General features: G+C 32.8%; 1 protein-coding gene across 1 annotated transcript; it reads right to left on the reverse strand.

Annotated features, from left to right (window-relative positions):
• Positions 1-1,749: 1,749 nt before the first annotated feature.
• LOC111059820 (ATP-dependent RNA helicase abstrakt) lies at positions 1,750-17,514 on the reverse strand. The gene is given in 15 exon segments (XM_039441514.1): positions 1,750-2,086; positions 2,778-2,914; positions 3,741-3,923; positions 4,102-4,251; positions 6,014-6,146; positions 6,148-6,183; positions 7,741-7,872; positions 9,614-9,695; positions 10,016-10,096; positions 11,090-11,246; positions 11,832-11,965; positions 13,049-13,258; positions 15,099-15,238; positions 16,649-16,807; positions 17,440-17,514. Coding segments are annotated over 14 exon segments (1,758 nt in total). The 5' UTR covers positions 17,464-17,514; the 3' UTR covers positions 1,750-2,086.
• Positions 17,515-18,107: the final 593 nt, after the last annotated feature.

Consider the following 18,107-nt stretch of genomic DNA (forward strand, 5'->3'; position numbering starts at 1 on the left):
ATTTTTGGTCAATATTATTATTTTTATTAACGTATTCTATTCTAAACTGTGTTGTGCAGTGTGATTCACTTAATGTGGTCAGCACTGGCTGAATGCTCAAGTCGAAATTACTTATGAGGTGTGCAGAAAGTTTGAAGTAAATGTCTCACTATAGTGACTTATACTAGTATTCTACAAAGATTTTCAAATTCTGCTATTGATCTGTAGTTTTTGACTAACAAACTGTAGCAACAACCCAACAACCTCAAATTTAACAAATAAAACTTAATACTGTTGCTGGTGAGATGCTCTGATATCTATACATAATGAAAACACTGGGTTGTTTTCAAAAATATCACTTATTAATGGTCGGGACACACATAACCGCACCGACGTACGGCCGAGTGTCGGACGTACTACGGCGAGTGAGAAAACAAATGCTTTCAAACGTGTAGGGACACATACTACCGCACCGCATCAGCACCGTCACCGTGTTTGTTGCCCGAGCCGTCACTGACTAGTTCAGTTTACTTTTTGACGGTGCGGGCTCGTTTAACGTAGAGAGTAAAAAACTTATTAAAGAGATACGGAATTTTCCAGTTTTGTATTATTAAAGTGATGAGAAATGTGGTTGAACGGAAAAATAAGTTGAACCAAAAGTAAAAGTAGAACCAAATGAGTTAAGCCAAAGGTATAATAGACATAATAAGTAATAAAATAAACAACAAAATGTATGAAAGGAGGAACCCGTGACTGTGTCTTAAATTTTAAATTTAAAACTAATTATGTTTAGATACATAAGGTGAAATATAATAGCACAGAAATTTTATTGCTGTTATATATTTCCGATACATGACTGATTGTGGTATTGTTATGTACCGAACTATATTCCAGCACTATGATTCTCATCTTCTGTGTCCACAGGTAATTAGTTTAAAATTAAAAAATATAAATTTAAATCGCATGTAACAAGCTCTAATAGTGTTATATTATAACCAATATTAACACATTCAGAAATCAGACCACACAGAACTGAGACACGGCTGTCGCGTGTGTTCTCCTACCACCATCACCGTGTCGTGGGCGTATCTCGGCCGTACCTCGGTGCGGTTATACATGTCCCGGCCTTTATTGTAAAAATTACCAACATGTTTCAACACCAATGGTGTCATCTTCAGTGTGAGAAATTCAAAACTTTGAAATTGTAGGTTAGGATACACAATAGGGTGTATTAAAGGGTGTTAGGGTGTTACGATAACACCCTATTGTGTATTCTAACCTACAATTTCAAAGTTTTGAATTTCTCACACTGAAGATGACAGAATTGGCGTTGAAAAAGATTTGTGATTTTTACAATAAATAAGTGATATTTTTGACAACAACCCAGTGTTTTCATTAATATAATATTATGAAAGTCTACTTATAGAATGGGCTACTTGTAGACTAGGTTGAGTTCAAAAGTAAATCTGACGGGCTGCTACAAGGAAAATCTTTCATCCACAAGTTGAGAATTTTCTTGATGTTTACCATGAGGCAGAACAGCGTTAAGTGTGAAGCCGCCTTTAAGCCTGGACCACACACATCATGCAGCGTTCCGATCCTACTCATGTCCGATATTTCTGTGGTGTAGAGGGCTGGTGGTGGCAGATCACATGCACCATTCCAGGCCGTTGTCATTACTGAATCGGATCGGAATGGAATCAGAAAGTGTGGCCTGGACTTTATTGATCCATGATCAACTCGAAGGGAGTGTGAAAAAATAAATTATAATTCAATTGTTTATAGATATTATTTTATTTACATGAAAAATATAGTATTCTATCACAATTATAATATGATGTATTTTCAATTTAATACGCTGAACAATCAACTTTTCACTAGAATTGAATAAATTATTCCGTTGTGTTGCAGTCTGTCTGTTTCCAACTTTCATTTCGGAATACAATAACTTATCAGACGACAACTAGATCAGATAGATTCTCCAGGAATTGATAGGTCCACAACTTATCATGGATCCTCCAGGACATAAGCAGTTCATTTTGGAAAATACAAAATTTTGTACAATCATGACTTTGACGTGGTCGATGACTTTAAAAACTAAGTAAACCTGCAAAAAAATACATTGCTACAACAATATTTCACATGGTTCACATTAAAATTTCCAATTCAACGTTTGAAATCACATTGATCGAATTTCATTAGATACTAGCTAATGGTGTTGATGACATCTACTCTATTTATTTCAATTGTGAAAACGCATCGTGAAATAGGAGACAAAATTAAAAAACTGACAAGGAAGAATTAATACAAATTATACATTATGGATTCATCATTTTGAGAGTGAATAGTGAAATATTTGAAAAATTTAATTAAAATCAGTTTATTCCAAATCAATAATATTTTTATTGAGAAAATAAAGAGTGTTCCAAAGCATGTATATATTTTCGTTAATACTTAGAAATAAAGTGGAAGGAAATTAATCAAGTAGAACCTCGATGGTCCATCAATGTCGTCTGGGTCAATAGGCTTACGCCGGTCAGCCCACGGCGCGGTTTCCTAATAGCCTAGTGAACCATGCTATCAAATTTCAATCGTTCCGACATTTCCAGTGCACAATTCCATTCAGTTTGGCTCGCGTCAATTATACGAGGGTCATTTCTCAACTCCTATTGGCCATGCATAAAAAACGAATAGTAAAAATATAATCACTAATAAAATAAAAATATCACTAACAAATTTCATTTACAGATTGAAATCGTAACGACAGCACAAAAAATACTGAACGGATTAAAGAGTACCTAATAGTCAGCAGCGTTGCTTGCAAGATAATCTCGTCTGCCAATATTTGACGCCTGTTTGTTCTGGATAGCTTCCAGTTTTGGACAGTCGGTGATTCTGTGTCCAAGACCGCCACAGTAACTGCACCCTCTCTCATCTGAAAATAACAATCAATTGTGTAATAAACTAGTTTGAACTAAGATATGAACCTGTTAATTAATTAAATTCAAGCATGACATGAATCGTAGCATTTCAGAGTGTATTACAATAAAAATCAACTTCTCTGAATTTTATTAGTAATATGAAATGTTTACAGCTTCCTTAAATTCAACGTCTTCAAATTTGAATTTTAGATATTGGATTTGAAAAATGCATTTTTTAGAAGAGACTTCCTAAGCTTGAGAAGAGCACTACGCATATTGTATGGCTAAATTTCCACTTTGACGTAGATTTGATTATTATAACTTTTGCATCGGGTCTGTTCAATTAGGAAAACCTAATCGTAAAAAGACTATAATTTTATATAGCATCGGTTTTTACATAACAAGGCAGACGATTATAAAATTTTCACTTTTCTGACTTGATACTGTAATTTTGTAATGTGCAAATACTGTAATATTTCACATTCACACACTGTGAAATGCCACACGTGACCACACTGAGCAAAGGATATATAGTTGAACCATATAATCAATGTTATCACAGTTCAACTAATTCAAACTACTGTAGTGAACAATTGAAATATTAATAGAATATTTTATTCCAATATTGATTTGAAGTTGTAATTCCCAGGTGATCACCTAAATTTAGATAAACAAGGTCAAACTGGATCCCAAAATTAATTATCTACTACTCATTGTCAATTGCTGAAATATACTCTAATATTAAATCCCAATGTAATTTCAAGATTGAAATTTAGGTTGTGAGCTTCATGAATCCAATTCAGAAGTTCAATAACGTTTCGTAAATAGTTGCAAAATTACCTCCAAGATCCAAGTATTTCTCATTTTCGGATTGCAACTCGGCCAGGAAGGGAGGTACTTTTTGTTTGGCTTCCATCAGAAGATGCTTCAGGTCAAGTAGTACAGACTCATCATTTGCTTTATTGATGAATGTTGTGGCGATTCCGGTTTTTCCCGAGCGTCCAGTACGTCCGATTCTGTGAACTGGATAAAAAACAGAATTTTCAAATGGAAAAAGAAAGTCAATTATTCTTTGATAACAAAGTGCTGATTTGATTGAGAATGGGAACCATCAATTCTAAAATTGTGTGTTTTTGAAGAATAATAATACGACCATTCGTTGCAAGAAAACTGCCGTTTTATGACAAAATTGTGTGCTCACCATAATTTTCAACGTCATCTGGCATGTCATAATTGATGACATGTTGAACGTTGGCGAAGTCCAATCCTTTGGATGCAACATCTGTGGCGACGAGAACATCTTTATGGCCTTTCCTGAACGCTTCAACTGATCTTGAACGTTCCTCCTGATCTGGTAACAAAACGATGAATAATGAATGAGATATACACACGAAATAGTTATGGAATGAAGAAGAATTATTTAATTGGTCTAACAGTCAAAATACGTTTTCAAGACATGTTTAGTCTATTGTCTCTTTTCTGTTTGGAGCTACATGTAATATAAATAGAAATACAAATATCAGTACAATTTTTGAATTATTTTATCACATATTTGTATTTCTATTTATTTTATGTTTAGTCTAGCCTGTTTTTTCGAAATGTATTTGCTAAGACATTTGATTGACGTAAGAGTATTAAAAAGAAGGAAAAAATGATTTATCTATTCATTATTTATTCGTTCGTCAATGATAAATACGGTAAGATAAATACTACCAGGTAAAAACATATTTTATGATGGGCTTGAAAAAGTGTGCAATGGAATTCCTAGGTATGAGATACTGGTGGTCCTAAGAGATTTTAATGCTGAGATAGGAAAAGAAGATGAATTGAAAGGCATTGCAGGGAAAATAGCATCCATGAGATAACAAGTGAGAATGGATGGCTATTAGCAAATTTCGCGGCCAGGACAAATATGTATATTACACACACTTCCCTCATAAGAGAGGGAACACATATTACACACACTTCCCTCATCTTGGTACATGGAAATTGCCAGATGGTAGAACGATCAATCAAATTGATCATGTGGTAAATAGTAAATAAATAAATAATAAATAATTTATTTTTGTCAAAGAACAATTACAAAATTGCATTAGACAATGTCAGAGAATTGAAAAGAAACATTACATTAATAGTTTGGGTGGAGACCCACTCAATACAAATTTATACCATCTAGGTAACTCATAAATAACAAATATAATCTTATACACATACTAGTATAATATACAGTATTTTGTAAGACAAACATTAATTGAAGGAGTTTTCATAAAATTCCGTCAAACTATAGAATGGGTTGTAACTTGGGAATTTGTTTATTGCCTTTCTGAAACTAGGATAAGGTAGATCTCTGACATATGATTGAAAAGTCTTATTCCCACATTAAAATGGCTTCTCAAAGTCCTTCATAGCCTTACTTGAGGAATATTATGTTTGTGCACATTAATATTACAATCAAGGTTTCTTTCCTTCAATTTTATATACGAAAGCAACGTATATATATACAAACAAATGACAGTCATGACTCTAGTTTTGACAAATAGCGGTTTGCAGGGAGCTCTCACATTTGAGTTAGTTACTATTAATAATAGTAACTAATTATAATAATATAACTAATAAATATAATATAATAATAATAATATAACTAATAAATAATTCTTATCGCTTTTTTTTCAGAACCAAAACTTCAGACACCCGTGAACAATTTCCCCACAAAATAACACTGTAAATAGTTGGGCTTAGCCTGTTTTTTATTCCCAATCATTCTATAACTAAGCCCAACTATTTCATTTACGAATTTTTATTAAAAATTACTCCAAAAACAATACATATAAAATGTTTCAAAATTCCTATTGAGATAGTAGCTTTAACATCCCCACAGTGAAGTACAGCATCCATAATATAGAACTGCAATTAGTTTTAAACAATAGATATGATCTATCATTGATGAAACATTTATTAGAAATTGCAGTTAACCAACTGCTGGAATATTATTACTGTATTAATAATTACTTCAAGCGTTCAACGGATAGATACCGTGTTCGATTCCCCGGTCTGGACACAGTTTTTGGACAGTTTGATTCTTCATCCTAATCTTACAAATATATTAATATTACCTTTGCCTCCATGAATTGCAACAGCCTCAACTCCCTTCAATAGCAAATATTCATGGATTGCGTCGACATCTTGCTTTTTCTCAGCAAAGATAAGAACCGGTGGAGTCGTCTTTTGCAGACACTCCAGTAGGTAAAACTATTTTCGCTTCTTGCTTTACATATTCGACTTCCTGAAATCAAAACAAATAAATGTAGTTTCGAAATAGATGTAGTTTCAAAACAAATAAATGTACTTAATGTTTAATGTTAAACATTAATGTTGAAACATAATGTTCGACATAAAACAAATATACTCTAGTCTGAACAAATTTTGTTCAGACTAGAGTACATTTTGTCAGTTTCAAGCACTCGGAAAGACCATTAAAACCCAAATCGTTCAATCAAATACCAAACATCACGAACTCTTGCATTTGAATTTGTTGTTCTTAGTGTTTGAAAAATGAGTTATATCACATGTATAACATTTAATAACCATTGGAGTGAATTATTTGGTTATAAATAAACTCTGTTCAGTGTCAACAGATTTTTTTATTGCATAATTCAACAGTGCAGCGTCCGTTCGATCTGGAAATATACACTGCATTTGGAAATTGTTGAATAGTGAAATAAATGTTTAAATGCTTATTTGAATACACGAACTGTTTCCCCCTTTGGAAATTTTATTTCATTTTAAAGAAACACACTTACACTAGACTGTTAACAGTTGAAAATTTAGCAATTGTATAGTGTTGTTTTCCGATTCATACAAAGTAAATATAATTCATATTATACTGTTCGTATTGCAGTGGAAAATGATGTTCGATTTCTAATTTACACACGAAAATAAAAATACAAAGAATTTCGTTTGTAGAAGTTGGTTTAATTTTAGAAGTAAATGAGAGTTCAATACCATAGAGGATCGAATGAAGGATCTTCTGGATCGGAAGAGGATCGTGGGTCTTCTTCCAATCCTCTTTGGTAATACCCTAGAGAAAAAGATAGCACAATATATTCCATGGTATAGGTCGTTTATGTTCCAATTTTCAATTGAGAATAGAAAAATAGAGAAAAGATAGCACAAGAAGATATTCCATTGTAGACTATAGGGTGTTTATGTTCCAATTTTCAATGTCAACTCAAGCCGATAGTCCTAGTAGTTCTTTCTCGTGAAGCTATGTAACGCTGGTAGTCTCTCATACTGTGCCGTTCTTACACTCTCTTCCGGCCAAACAGTAAAGCTGCGTACACATATACGTGCCTTCAACCCGCACCGAGCACGCTCCGCCCTCGTACCGCCCTCGTTCCTCCATCGCACCGCAGTCGCTCCGCCTCCGCTCTGCAGTCGCACCCATCATGAACGTTATGGAAGATGTTAGCTCTTCTCGCGTTCTCCGGTCGAACCACTCTTGCTCCCCGGTCGATCATCAATCGCTCTGCTGGAGTGACGTTCGGTTGCGGAGCAGAGCGAAAGTCTGTACGCACCTTAATAATAGACAGTAATCGGCTTGAGCTAATAAAACTCGGCTTGAAATTTGGAACATAAACGACCAATACCATGGGATATCTTCTTATGCTATTTTTTCTTTATGGTAATACTGACTGTGTTTAGACAATCTATAGAATATCATACATTCATGTTTACAGTAACAAAATTCCAAGGCATATATTAAATAGAATGACAGTCAAGTTGTGTGTAAATTTAAACTATATATTACTAAGAGTGATGATTTGAGTGTGCTTCAACAAACCTGGATGACATTCATTGAGGCGGCTCCAGCTCTTCCAACATTGATGGTGACAGGCTTCACCAGCGCCGATCTGGCGAAGTTCTGGATCTTCTTCGGCATAGTTGCTGAGAACAAAAGTGTCTGTCTTTGACCCTGCAATACAAGACATGATAAAAAATAAAGGTAAAGTTTTCAATTTTCCAGAATAAGAAGGCATTATAAAGACTACTGTTATTCATCGATGAATGCGCTAATAATGATATAAAAATAATTGACAAAGTAAATATACTTGAAAAGTTAGAAACATGAGAATTAATAATTTATAAATATGAGGAGTATAACTGATTTTATCCTCCAAATCGGTTTATCTTATGTTTCATAGAAGAAAACAAGAAATCAAAATTTGATTAAATAGATTAGATTTAATCTAGGTAAATCTAGAAAATTCTAAATTGAGTCAACGATTTGAAAGAATGTAATTTGTTGGAACCTTATAGAATGAAGCATACATTATTTTTAGTATTGAAATTAGGTGAATTTAAAGTAAAAAAATCTGGTGTGGTACACTCACACAACTTTCCTTGCTCATTGAACTATTTAAAATTTTACATCTATTTTCGCTTAAAAACCTTTCCCCTTATTTTGATCAAATATTTCTCTTGTAAAAAAAACATCCACGGAACAAAGTGCCCTTTTTATAACCCTACCTTAAAATTTCTAATATAGTTCGCTAAATAAACCTAAGCGTCATTATCAAACGAGAATAATTTAGGGGAATAACATAATGACGATTGACGGCAACATATTTGCAACTACAATCAGACTACCGTATATGTGTATATAAAATTGTTTTCAGAGTACTTTTTCCATTATGTAAATTGTGAAATTCGATGATTTTTTTGAAATTCGTCAAAACAGCTGTTCTACAGATGAAATATCTTGACTATGACTGTGTTCTTTTTATAAACTGCTCTACCTACCCACGGTATATGGAAGAAGAAAAAGTAAAAACCGTGTTCCTACCTACCTCATGCACGAGAAGGAGCTTACAAAGTCCATTTCTCAAGGATTGGGTGGACCCCATTAGTACCCCAGGAAAAAGACTCATGTCAGTTGATAGAGCTAATAAATAACTATACAGGGGATGGATTTGAAAAAAATCGTTAGAGCCGTTTTTGAGAAAATTGTGAAAAACATGGATTTTTAGTCATTATTCGCCATTTTTCTCAAGAATATTACGGAGCTCCTGAAATTTCCCCAGAGATGAGACTCATGCCAGTTGATAGGGCTTATGAATAGCTATCTATGGTATAAATTTGAAGAAAATCGTTGGGGCCGTTTTCGAGAAAACCGTGAAAAACGTGGTTTTTTAGTCATTATCCGCCATTTTTCTCAAGAATATTACAGAGCTCCTGAAATTTTCCCTGAAATGAGACTTATGCCAGTTGATAGGGCTTATGAATAGCTATCCATGGCATAAATTTGAAGGAAATCGTTAGAGCCATTTTCGAGAAAAGCGTGAAAAACATGGTTTTTTAGTAATTATCCGCCATCTTGAATTGAATTTTATTGAATTTCTTATTGTCGGGTCCTCATGGTATAAGGACCTTAAGTTTAAAATTTCAAGTCAATCGGTTAATTAGGAATGGAGTTATCGTGTTCACAGACATACACACATACACACACACACACACACATACACACACACACATACACACACACAGACCAATACCCAAAAATCATGTTTTTGGACTCAGGGGACCTTGAAACGTATAGAAAACTTGAAATTGGGGTACCTTAATTTTTTTTGGAAAGCAATACTTTCCTTACCTATGGTAGTAGGGCAAGGAAAGTAAAAAGGTATAATTCGAAAAAAATTTGTTGCGATACAAACCTTGAAGAACGAAAATATTGTTCGAACATCTTCTTCGAAACCCATATCAATCATACGATCGGCTTCGTCCATGCACAGATACCTGCAAATTTAATAATGCTGCAATATAAACTTCAAAACTATTTCAAGAGCAATGAATTTAAATGTCTTAAATGAATATAGAAGTCATAATAAAATCCATGAAGAATTTAAAATTCAACAATACACTTAGAATTGAATTCAAACCCTATGAAACGAAAGTTCGGCAGGCTTGAAAATAATTTCCTTGTAATGAAAGCCAAAGATATTGACGATGTTTTCTACAATTTATCAGTTTTCTGAGAAGATTTTTGAGCGATTATTATAAAAAATGCAGAGGGTCAATAAATTGATGAGATGTCATTTTGGTTAGAATTGCTATACCTGCATACATCAAGCCGCACCATCTTCTTATCAAGCATGTCCATCAACCGTCCAGGGGTGGCAACCATAATATGAACTCCTCTAGAAAATAGAAAGAAATATAAAAGGGGTTTGATCGTATTTTTTACGTCAATAAAGATACAGATTTCCAATTATTTGTTTACAATAATTTTTCTTTAATTTTTAGGAACGAGAAATTCGAGAGAGTCTTCTATAGTGAGGTCCACGTTATAATGTCAGTGTTTGTTTAGAAATGATATTGCTATCCTTGTTTATCATTCAACAAAGCTGATAGCGATATCTCTTTCTCGCTATGCTCTGCTGCCAGATCATCTTTTAAAAATGTAGAATTAATAATATAATTGATTATTTTAAACGAGAATGAACGTTGATATTACATCGATAAACTTGTATCAGCTACCATCTATAGAAAGCATTGACATGACAGAGGATCGGCAACGTTGTTCTCTATCTTTATTCACTGCCATTATAACGTGGACCTCACTAGTTAAATTATTATTACATTTATTGAGTTTGTGGATGAAATCATGCCTTCTGAGATATGGAATGGGCCTACATCATCAATCGGAGTTGATGTATTTAAACATGCTGAATGAAGTTTTATTGAAAAAGGCATGATACATGAATTACACTTTAATAAGTCTGATTTATTTGAATATCATTACTATAACATCATAATGAGATTGGAAAGTATTTAAGATAAGTTTTATAATCCAGACATGTATAAATATGAATTAAAATCGCAGGTAGCGCGCAAGTTTGCTTTGCTGCTGGTTGTCAAGTTATTTCAAATACTATTAATGAATTTAATTTATCTTATAATTTTGTATTTTTTACGAATAAAATATTATTATTCAATCAGCTTGAAACGTTTTCCAATGTAAGTTGATTGAAATGGAGAATGTTATTAAAAGGTAGCAAGTACAACACAGCTTATTATGTAAGATGTATTCAATACACTACACTACACAATGTACTAGACTAGAATTTTCTGCCTTTATAACGATAGCATGCGTGTTTAATCGCGTTCAAACCGTTCAAAACTTTACATACCTATTTATGACTTCCAGTGATTCTGATACCGGAATACCTCCAATGGCTAGACATGACCTTATTTCTGGAGCTCTATGTTTTTGAAGACTTTTACTGTAATGATTAATGATATCGAATGTCTGCTTTGCAAGTTCACGAGAGGGACATATTATCAATCCTGGAACATACAAAACATATATTATATTTTAGAATAATAGAATCCGAACCAATTTTAAAGGAATAATCTATAGGAAAATTATTGATATTTTTAGTAAGATCATCCTTGAGAGCTAGTGTTTAATTAAAGCGATTGCCAGGATTAGTTTCAAATACAGCAGCAAATCTAATATAACTTATCTGATGAATTTATATAGTTAGTGCAGGTTGCACAACAGCCGGTCAAGTTTTAAACGTGATCAATTCTACGAGAACTGATTGGTTCTCGTGGAATTAATCACGGTTAAAATTTAACCAGCTGTCGTGCACCGGGCCTTAGTATTGTAAACTTTAATACAGTACTTTAATCGAGCATGATTAAAAATATTATAGCTCCAAGTTATTCGTTAATAGTGAGATGATTAAGGATTCAGGAAACATAATCTTATGATGAACTGGAATCAAGTGTGAGATATGTTCAAATATTCTTGAACAAATCACCTTTTTCAAGTAATGCGGGAGAGAAATAGTTATCGTTTGAATTTTTTGCTCTTGCGATCGTATTAGATGTACTAATAAATAAGTAATTTATATAGAAATGACTTACCATAAGGACCTTCATTCATCATGAACGGTAGTCTTGTCTCTTGTTCCAAACAGAACATTAGAATTGGCAGCACAAAAACTAGTGTTTTTCCACTGCCAGTGAAAGCTATTCCAATCATATCACGACCTGATAGCCTGAAAAGAGATGTACATTAAACAGCTTCATAAGTAAAAATTCAAAATTATTTTTTGCAATAATTAATATTAAACTTGATGATTAATAAATTACAGTTAAAAATAATCGCTTATCATTATCATAAAGCTTGATATAGAAGAATGCATTCGATTGAAAATTTTTATAAACCTCGGTTGGATAAATTCATATTCAAATATTTATTCCAAAAAATGCATAATTATATACTATAATAAATAAATACAATTTCAATAATTTTGTAATAGAAAAAATGGATCGAATACCCCTACAAAGACTATACATCTGTGTACAGGGGAATAGGACTTGTGAAGAAACTTTCAGGAATTTCACTAAGAATGCGATAAAATTATTTTTGGATGCAAATTACCGAGTTCAAACTGTTCATCAGTTGCTTGTACTAGATGCTTTTGTAATGGTGCTCGAATGAGTCAAAAAGATAATTCGGAAAGGAGCACTGACGATTAATACGATGGAATAGAAATAACAGGCAATCAACCAGGTAATGATATTTATTATATATTAATATTATAATCTGATAAATTCGACTACTAAACCAGAGGCCTGTTAATTATTGTCTAAATCAGTGAAGTCTTGAATTTCTCTATCCATTGCGAACTGCTATATGTTACATCAATTTTTGACACTAAAGTGATGACTTGCAGACTATAATTATTATTTGTGAAAAATATAAAATATTTACTCACTGACTGAAGTATGCTTTCGAATTACATCGGATTCATTGTCTTATACATGTTGACAATGAATCCGATGTGATTCGAAAGCTTGCTTCAGTCAGTGAGTAAATATTATATGAAAATTAAAATATTATATGAGTGAATATTTTTCACAAATAATATAGTCTGTAAGTCTTTATTTTAGTGTCAAAACTTGATAAATCAATGACTTGAGAATAACTGATGAAGTAATAGACTAGGTCGAAGTGTTTTATTAGATATTTTTTTCTAAAGTTTAAATTCAAGCACACATTTACTAATGTGAACTTTACTTTAAAATATGAAATACAGGTTTTTATAAAAGACTTTGGACACATTGCTTTTACTTACACAGTTGGAATACCCTGCACCTGAATAGGGGTAGGCTTGACAATGCCTTTCTCCTCTAAGCCGGCCAAAATCCCTCTGGGGAATTTCATTTCACGGAAAGATTTCAAAGGCGGAGGCACCTCTTCGCCCTCAACTAGAATGCGCAGCTTCTGCCTCACTCGATCGTGTCTTTCTTCACTCAAATTCAGGATACATCTGGGCGCTCTCCAACTAAAATAGAATTATTATGATATTTTAGAAATGTCTTTAATAAGAGTGAATTTATTAATTTATCTGCATATGCATTTAGATGAATGATCGATTGAGAAAATAAGAATGGATGTAAGCATATAGTCTCTGCATAGAAGAATATAGGGTGCATAAAAAGTGGCTGTTCAATTCAATTCTTACACATGTAATTTCAAAGTAAGCTATTCTTGGTGAACAGTTTGTTTAGAACAGAGCCTGATTCAAACAGCAACCCCTGAAATAGTTTGAAAAGAATATTATAAGAAACTAATAACTAATATAACTATAACTATTAGTAACTACTATAACTATTATAACTAATTGTGATGTTGATATCACTCTCATCTTAAACTAAACTGCGTCAATAAACAGAGCCGTATGGTGGATTATTTCAAGAGAAAGCTTCAATCCTATATCCAAATAATGATGATGAATGAAATATGCTTGGGCTAATTCCAATATACAATAATATATTATTTTACTGGATGTCAAGAAGTGTTTAACTGAAATTGCTCTGAGATACAGAGCATTCTTACCACGTGACAAGTATTCATTACACTGAGCCCATCAAAATGGTCAAATATGGTAAACGTTTGAGTGCAGACCCAATGTAACGTATTCAAAACATTCCTAGGGCAACAACACACTTTCAAATAGCAAATTTACACACAGAGATCCTTACAGAAATATGACAGTTTATAAAGAGTAGCTTTATAGAAACAATTATTGAACACTTTGATTCAAATAAGAACGCAATACTGTTTAGTTTAGTTTAATTTTCGTCATATAATACTACAGAATCAAGCAAGAATCAGAATCAGTCAAGAATCAATCAAGTTTGGTAGTATATGACACGTCAAAACTATTGAGTACAGTACTCAAAAAACGTAATTATAAAAGAGAGAAAAAAAACAAGAAAATCAGAACATACGAAAGAGTTAAAAAAATATGCTTGCAAAAAAAAAATGCCTACACGCGCCAACAGTTGAAGCTTTCCTCTAAACTGTACGGAGATGCATCGATCAATTTAGCTTTTATTGCATTCTTGAACCTTTCTGAGCTCTCAGTACATTTTATTTCAATAGGAAGAGAGTTATAAGCTCTTAATCCGCTATAATGTGGCCCTTTCTCTAAGCTTGCTGTTCTGTGTTGCGGGTACTGAAGATGAACTATCTGGTTTCTAGTATTGAAACTATGATGGATATGACTCTCTCTCAATATCTTCTCGTTTTTCTTTGCCATAATTGCAATTTCGAGAAAGTACAATGCAGGAACTGTTAGAATTCTAAGTCTTGTGAAAGAGTTTTTACGGGATTCATAAGGCTTCAAGTTGTCGACAATTCTGAGGGCTTTTTTTGCTTTTTCAAGACAGAATTAAGATTATTTTTCCACTCCCCCAGAGCATTATACTATATTGAATTTTCGACATTAAATAACCATAGAAGACATTTAACAGTGTTTTTGTTCCAACTACATTCTTCAGCACTTTCAATGAGGAGCAGATACTTGAGAGTTTGTTCAGAATGTGATCCACTTGAGACACTTTCTGATTCTGACTCCCAAAAAGCAGACTTCATCCTGAACAATCTCATCAATCTTTTGGCTGATTGTGCCACTTAGCTTACTGGTCTCAGTCCAACGTTAGTATAGACTAACTCTGTCTACTAACTTTGGTCTCAGTCAACTTAAAATCCAATAATTTTGGATTCAATAACCTAAAACTGTATTCAATAACATGAAAAAATATTGTATTCAATAACCTGGAAAATATGTTTTCCAAATCATAGAAATACATGGATACATGGAACATATGGGAAAATACCTTGTTTTAATAGGATCTTCGTACTGAATACCTTTGGCCAATTCAGCTACACCCATCAAAGCTTTCTTTTCAGCAACGCTTTCTAGAATTTTCTCTTCTTCTTTCAGTTGACGTTCCATGGCACTTTCTTTTTTGGCTGAAAATATTATAAAATGTTACCATTGAAGTCATTGATTTTTGGATACATCAGTCTGAACTTGGTAATTTGTGTTCATAAATTATTTACTCGCGGTCTTGATAAAATTCAAAGAAGTTACTTTTCTGAGCTCCGTCTCACTGAGGTATAGGGGTATAAGAAGCGTGATACATTTTTGAGGGATGCACCCCTTATTCGACTCCTCAACACATATAGAAAACAATCGAATTAACAGTTTGAAAAAAATGAATAAAATGCGTAGAATAAGATTACAATACTTCAATCTTGAGGAAAAAATACAGAGATGCAAAGAAATATGAAATTAAATTATGCAGGACAAATAATAATTTTAAAGACACTTCATGCAATTTTTTTCATGAATTGATGAATGTCAGAGAAGAAAGATAGCATAACTGCGTTGCCGATTCTCTGCCTTGCCACTGCCTTCTATGGAGGATAGCTGATACCGGTATATCTGATGTAATATAAACTGTTCATTTTTTGTTGAAAATTAATAATAATTTATATTTTATTCACAAATAAATTATATTTGTCAATGATTTAATAACAAATGTTGATAATTGAGATTGAATGTTTTATCAATAATTATATTTCTACATTTTTAAAAAACGATCTAGCGGAGCTAGAAAGGATATCGACTTTGTCGAATGTTAGACAAGGATAGCAACAACAATGTTAATCAAATACTGCCATCATAACGTAAACTATAGAGCATGAGTTCTGAAGCATAAAATACATAGAATAATGATAAATTATGTCTCCAAAGTGTATGAATCCCATGTTAGTTCTCATTACATTAGAACTTTTAAACTGACTTCATCCAGATTTTTATAATTTTTTTCCAGAACAAGCATTCCGTAATGTTTCGTGCTTTAAGTTTAATATTCCTCTAGATGACTGAAAGAAAACTTTGTAATTAATTATATTACATCAGTGAATAAATATTCAATGTACCTTGAAAATGTTCGTCGAGTTTTTTTAGTTATGGCGATCAAGAAATGAAAAAAGATTGATTAGTTCCAGCAGGATTATTGAATTGAAACTTCAATAATATTGTTTTACTTATTCTATACACACAAGATAGAAAGAAAAAATACTACTAATTAGGGATATGAGGTATGAAAAAGGGGGAAATTGAAAGGTTTTTCACATATGATTATCCATGTACTAGGAAAACCTTCAATCGTTGAAAGGGTAAAAACGGTATCAGGTATCAGGGAAAGAGGAGGGAAGGTAGGTTTGATAGGATTGGATGAAGAAAGGTATGATGTGATGGGGGAAAACGATAGGACCAAGTGGTAGCATATTTTGAATTTTATGAAATGATTTACAGATTCCAGAAGTATCAACAAGCAAGTACACAAGCAAGAAGAGTACCCTTAGTGATAACTTAGTAGTAAAATATATGATTAGTCAAGATTTTTCTCACCTGAGTTAAACGGCCAAGCTTCATCAACTGTTGTTTTTTCCTATCCTTCACTGGTACATATGGGACATATTCTTCATCGGATTCGGAAGATTTTCGTTCTTCTTCCTCTTCACGACGGTAGCGCTAAAACATTCAAAAATGATTAGCCTATAAACAGAGAATTCCGATTGCCAGAATTGATTGCATCCAACTATACTCCGTACAAAATTACTTCAGACTTAGAGGAATTTGTGGCGCAGAGAAATGGAGGGAGATCAGCCAATTACAGTAATGGATAGAGTCATAGGTGGAAGCGCATTTGTCAATTAGAGTCAGTCGAGTCAGTGCTTGCAGAGAGTAAGCTTTCTAAGTTTAACATGAGCGCTTGAATACTCACTGGAAATTAGAGAACGCTGGCCGGTTCACAAAGGAAACATAGCCGCCTTTGTATCCCTACTGCTGTTTGCCTTCTCTGCTGCGCATGTCCATCCCAAGTAAGAAGTAATTTTGTACAGAGTATAGAGACTTGTAATCAATTTTGGCAATTGTGATTGACGATTGGATCAAGGAAGATAATACTGTAAACTATAGACTGAAAGTATGTAGGCTATTCTAATTATTGTAGGCTTCATGAATTTGGAAATAAGTTATAACTAATCATATATTGAGCTAGATTTTAAACCAAGTACACAGACATATCATTAATAGAATAATAAGTAGATTAGGTCTATGTCAATTAATTTACGTTAAAATAGAAAATATTCTAGAATAGTTACCTTTATTGGTGGTTCTTTCTCCATTCTGATAATTATAAGAACAAATGGATATCAGTTTCAATTTTATATCAAAATCTGAAATGCAAACAAACATTAGATTTTAATACAAGGACTCACGGCATAGAATAGAAAGACAAATTCATTTGTGATTTAGCATTAAATAATAAACGGGATTAGATTCCTTGTAAATTATTATCCATAGGGTGGATTACTTTTAAATTTATTTTAACTGCCCTAATTCCAATAATATATATCTATGAATAACGGGGAGTATATATGCATAAGCATTCGTAGGCCAAGGTTAAATAATTTTACAATTAATATGCATGTTACGCTATTTCAATTCTTAAATTAGAATGGATTGAATTTTTTTAGTCAGTAATTAAACTCTTGAATTAATTGCCACCTATAGCGCCAAGCATCTTTACAAAATAATGCCAGCTTTACCCAATCCTTGCCGTTCAAGGATTGAACGTTTGTTACTTAGGTTGTTTCATTTGATTATTATTTATTATATCAATAAATTTGATCATTATTTAGACTTTATTTTTTATTAAAAAATAACAATAAATAAAGAAATTGGATCAGAATAGAAATAGTTTTACATGCATATCTGATTTTATATTTTATTATTTTTTGTTGATATGTTGTTCTTTTTTCACGAATAA

The sequence above is a fragment of the Nilaparvata lugens genome, chromosome 1 (assembly GCF_014356525.2).
Source record: "Nilaparvata lugens isolate BPH chromosome 1, ASM1435652v1, whole genome shotgun sequence".
NCBI lineage: Eukaryota > Metazoa > Arthropoda > Insecta > Hemiptera > Delphacidae > Nilaparvata > Nilaparvata lugens.